Source organism: Sphaeroforma arctica (assembly GCF_001186125.1).
Source record: "Sphaeroforma arctica JP610 unplaced genomic scaffold supercont1.50, whole genome shotgun sequence".
Taxonomy (NCBI): domain Eukaryota; class Ichthyosporea; order Ichthyophonida; genus Sphaeroforma; species Sphaeroforma arctica.
In genome coordinates this window covers 139,302-144,700 of record NW_014040508.1, presented here as the reverse complement: position 1 = coordinate 144,700, position 5,399 = coordinate 139,302, and the positions used below count along the sequence as shown (strand labels likewise).

The window sequence follows — 5,399 nt, the reverse complement described above, 5'->3', positions numbered from 1 at the left end:
AATATATATATTTATAATATATATAAATATGAATATGAACGTTCACGTCCAAGTTTAATTGTAATAATATGAGGGTACATGTATGTATATATGTACAATAATATACGCTCACAGATGCAAGTTTTAATATAAGCCGAGACCATCCTGGGTAGCCTAAGGTTCTTTAGTTGTGACAAGTCTGGAAAGGATTTTAAAAACTAACAAACTCGACTAGCCTCCAAAACGTGAAGAGTTCGAAAAGCCTTTCATATACATACTTTATATTCAGTGCACTTTTGTATACTTAGTGTGTGAAATCTGACGGATGCTACACTTCAGGCCTTGCTGGGCATCATGAAAGTCTTGAATTTGGGACAATCTTCGGCATATTCCAACAGACACACAGAGTTCAACCACTGCTCCAACAACACTCGTCTATTCTCGAGAAAACCAGGATTAGAGTGGTCTTTCCAGAGCCACTCCTTCTGTGGAGGTATGGGGATGGTGTGCTGTTGTTGGGGGCAGAAAGTAAGATAATGCTCCTTGATCGCTGCATGCAACGCTTGGAAATCCGAGAAAGAACGGTACAGGATCACCACCTTCGGCTTCTTGGGTGTCTGACTGCTCTCGGAACTCTTACTCGTGCTAGATGTAGTCGTATTGGAGCTTGTTCTGGCCGCGTTGCGCTTAACTACTACCCGCACTCGGTACAGGATCACATCGGACGTCATCGGTAAGTATGCTAACATCGAGCCACTTGTCCCGTTTTCAAACCGCTTCCATTCCGGGATGGTAATACTGTACTTGGCCTTCTTACGGGTGAGAGTATCTACATTCGATCGGATGCTTTTCCGTCTCTCTACGGATTCCGTGTCACTATCCGTGCTGAATGTTAGTCCGTTTCCGTTGTTGTACCTATCACTTCGCTGTTGTTTACTACTTGTACTGTCAGAGCTAGCATCCTTTTCATTCCCGTAGTCAGACGAGAGGCGTGACGAATCCTTCGAATGTGTAGGCATGACAGAATCATCATCACCAGCACCGTTCATACGCTCGTTATCATACGCACTTTCTGAGGTGTAGCTTTGTGCTGGTTTGGCCACAGTAGGGTCTCTAGCCCACTTCGTCTGTCGAGGTCTCACCACGGATGTAGGTTTATGAATACTAGAAGGTCTCGTATGTGTGCTGGTTTGCTTATCAGCGTTGATTGCATGCCTATTTTTGCGCTTAGAGGATGATTCAGGTGAGATGCTTGGTAGAGAGGGTTCTATTGTGTCACTTATATCCCTGGAAATATCTACTGTAGTACCACTCGCACCCACACTCGCACGCAGCATCGCTAAAGGATCGTCAACCGAGTTCACCTGTGTGGATTTAACCGCGTGTAACGTAGATGCCTTTCTGTTCTGCTCAGTTTTAGTTGTGCCTGTACTTGACTGAGGTACACTAGCTAGCGATGCAGACGCGATATAGTAAGTTTCAGCGTTGCTCTTCTCATTCTGACATACTTTCTCACCACTATTCTCGCTCACAATAGCTTTGTCGGTGTCATTAATTTGCATCTGTTTGAGATCTTTAGTTACACTACCATCAGTAGTTTCCGCGCTACCTGAATCTCCGCCAAAGATTTTCACGTCCTCAACCTCGTCATACGCACCTGAAGCTTCCATCTTATCGCTCAGCATATTCTTTCTTCACTTGTTGTGCTATCTGATATCTGTGTGTTGATATTTTAAATTCAGACTCTGCGAGTCTGTGGCGTCTGTGGCTCGGTGCCTCTCTGTGATAAATCAGTCATTGCAAGTTCGGTACCCCTTTTCGAACCCACTTTTATCTCTTCTGTTGATTATTTATGCCTTCATGAAAATTATATCTATAAATATGTAGTATAAAAAAAAATCAAAGTTATCTGGTTAGGGTTATATGGTCTTAGGTTCTTGGGTCTTGGGTTACAGTTTTTGCTTTTATATGACGTGGGGTGTACTTATGACAGGAGAGAGAGAGAGCGTACATTTAAATGACGCAGGGGTGTTAGGACCCTTCGAAGACGAGGATTATGAAATCATAAGTCCTCGGGGAGAGCGAAAATGCTTTTCATAGTCTTTCGTTCTAGATAATGTTCACTGTAGTACAAGCTACCTCAAATGTGCGAGTTTCATAGTCCCGCCTTCCAGATAATGTTCACTATAGTACAAGCTAACTCAAATGTGCGAAGCAGCATATCTGAACCTTACAACTGAGCGTGGCCTTTTGTGGCTCATCTTCATGGTACCTCACCTTCCACTCGTACTATACCATAGTCTTTTTATATTACATTGTGAAAGTTGTGAGTCTCGGTTTCATCTATCTACGATAGTACCTGCTACTGACCAGCAATATATATCATTCTTATGCACATACATCATCTGTAGCTGAATGCACAAACCTGTTTTTACATGTGCGTGTAGACTTGTAAACTTCTATCGTACAAAACTTTAAAAGATCATATTAGCCAACTATGTATATACTTCATACCTGCAGAACACATTGGTACAGACACGGCAGATGAGTATCGTCTCATGCCGAAGATTTTCATCAGCCATTTAAGGATATCAACAGAAGGCCTCTCATTACAAACATATAGTTTTAAAAGAGTGCATGTTTGTATACGTGTCAAGTTATATAATGTGTACAACTTCTTTCTCCGCCAACCAATTTTCGCATTTTCCTATATCCATACTAAAGTTGTAGGTCACATGCTTTCCCAGACATGCGTATCGAAAACGTGCACAGTTGTTGTCGGAATTAGGTATACACATACGATACAACAGTTCATGGATACGATATCTGTTTGGGCACTCAATGCTGGAAAATTTTAGATTATTCGTGTACATCGAGACAATCGAGAGATAAATGCAAGTCAAAAGGTGCCCAAATGCTGAATCTGCAAGCATATGTAATGAAACCACGAATTTCTACCAGAAATTGCAAACTTCAAAAAGAGCGCTGCTCCAGACTTGAACTTATACTCTGAGTGCACCAAGCGCGTGCAATCACCTTATGGTTTATTTCTATTGCCAAGCTCCTGTACACAACCGAAGCTAAAACCATGGGATACTATAGGAGAGTGCACAATCGGTATACACCGGTGCGTAGAATATAGTATTATTATCTGTGTCCTTTCGATACATATGAGGAACATCCACTGAGTAGATACATTTAAATTATACTTTGATTAACTACAAGTTTTCTAATAGAGGCTTTTCTTCCTCCTCAACGTCAGCTTGGACTCTACTCTTAGAATCTCGCACAACATCCTCCCAATTGGTGCTGATAATAATACCAAAGAGAAGTGCACATAACATGGCATATCCCAGCGTCGCACCCCAGTACAGTCCTACCAAGTCATGTCTCCAGTAGGTGACAGCAATGTAAGCGCCGGGCACTTGCCCCAACCAGCTGCCTATCAGACCGGCGTACAAAGCCTCCTTGGTCTTGCCCATACTCATGGGGATACGCTCCAGGTACACAGAGAGATTCATGAAAAAGGTAAACGCACACAGTGGCGCTCGGACCTTAACGAATTCAGATATGAAGATAGGGTCATTTGAGAAGATATGTGCGATTTGCCCGATGAAGAAATATATGATTACGGACAGTCCAGCAAGCGAACCTAGAGTCAAGGTACTACCCAGAAAAATAGATTGTTTCGCCGCAGGAATGTTCTCGGCACCCACACCCAGGCTTATCCTCACACCTACAGCAGCTCCCAACGCACCCACAAGCGAGAGAACCATCCAGAGGATACGATAACTTGCATTGAATACGGCCAGGTCAAGCTCACCCAGAGACGCGGCCAAGATACCAACCACGCTCATACGCCAGAAATCACTGGAGAGAGACAGGGCGGCAGGCAAGAAGATGCGCAGAAACTCAGACACTCGCGCCCATGTGATCTCACTCCACACCCACCCCTCGACCGGCCAAGAGCTTTTGTGCATCTTGAGGCAGATACAGAATACGAGGACAAATAGGGCTACTTGCACCCATTCGGTGACAGTGGTGACAATAGGACATGCGATGAAGCCAATACCCTCCCAGCCCGCGACACCCACACCCAGGACAAATATGAGCCCAAAAACGAGATTGAAGACAGCGGCGAAGACTGAGGCGATGGCCGGGGGACGTACCATTCCCTGTGCCGCAAAGTATTGACCTAATTGCATCATTAAATTCCGCGCTGGGAGGGATAGTGCGAGGATCATAGCGAAATAACCGGCCATACTGACGGTCTCCGGGTCTGTATCCGGCTTGAGAAGCTTGATCAGTGGTCCGGTCAATGACCATGTAATCATAATGATGACTGTAATGACTGAGATGACAACGAAGGACACTTGGGTCCATACACCGGCCATTCTTGGGTTTCCGGCGCCCACGGATTGACCTACAAACATACCCAACACACCGCCCTGGGAGAAGCAACCGGTAGACTGCATCCACAAGTCTGCCAGGGCTGATGCAGAGAGCGCCTTGGTACTAACATGACCTAGCAAGGCGGAGTCAGTGGTTTTGATGACTACCCAGGATACGCGAGTCAGAAAGACACCTGTGAGAATGCGGGTGCATTGTTCGTCGTTAGTATAATGGCTGGGATGACGATGAGAGACATTTTAAATAAAGGTTTCGGACTAGTGATCAGACTGCGAATAGGTTCTCGATCGCGATCACCCATCTCTATCGGTATGGCGTTTCGGGCATCGTAAGCGTCGGAGATAAAACAAAAGCATAGGTCTGCGATTACAACTATAAGCAAGCGAGTATCTCGCTAGGGTTCTATTTGCAGAAGTCGATGACGATCCGCAGATATACCATTCATTATGATCACGTGCTAGCTCCAAGCGAAAAACAACTCAAAGATACAGAAAAGTGACTGATCGTGCTACTCCATCTTTGTACACAAATACTTGATGGCTGCGCAACAACTGCTTCTGTGTGCCATACAGTTTCATTACCAATTTTATACGGAGTTTACAATTACAAATATATATATGTATTTATGTATGTATGTGGAGTGAAGATTTGAAATATTCTAAGCTATTTGGAATGCGTTGTCAGCAAATAAATAGGCAATTATGAGTATATTTGTCAGTAGTTTTGACCTAAATAAAAGTGTTTTAAGTTAACCTCGTTTGCGGGACAATGGAAAGTGTTCTAAATCTGTACGAAACAAATTTGATTAAAACAAGGTACAGGTGATGTTCCACTATTGTCAGCTCCAAATTCTCAAAGCAACCATGCGATCACTATTGACGTGCATATTACTACACATGTATGGGCTTGGGAGTACTATATATATATACATATGATAGGTGTATGTGTATATAAAATATTTATACATATCTACGTGCGTACATATATGCATATAAATAGCAACAATGTAT

At 43.5% G+C, this 5,399-nt stretch overlaps 2 protein-coding genes across 2 annotated transcripts; both read right to left on the bottom strand.

Moving 5' to 3' along the window:
• Window positions 1-105: 105 nt before the first annotated feature.
• On the bottom strand, window positions 106-1,673 carry SARC_01296 (hypothetical protein). The gene has a single exon (XM_014305000.1). The coding sequence runs from the start codon at window positions 1,662-1,664 to the stop codon at window positions 315-317; it is 1,350 nt and encodes a 449-aa protein (XP_014160475.1). The 5' UTR covers window positions 1,665-1,673; the 3' UTR covers window positions 106-314.
• Window positions 1,674-3,197: 1,524 nt separating this feature from the next.
• Window positions 3,198-4,627, bottom strand: SARC_01295 (hypothetical protein; the record flags this gene model as incomplete). Its single annotated transcript, XM_014304999.1, has 2 exons — window positions 3,198-4,427; window positions 4,565-4,627. The coding sequence occupies 2 exons, from the start codon at window positions 4,625-4,627 to the stop codon at window positions 3,198-3,200; spliced, it is 1,293 nt and encodes a 430-aa protein (XP_014160474.1).
• Between the last annotated feature and the right edge of the window lie 772 nt (window positions 4,628-5,399).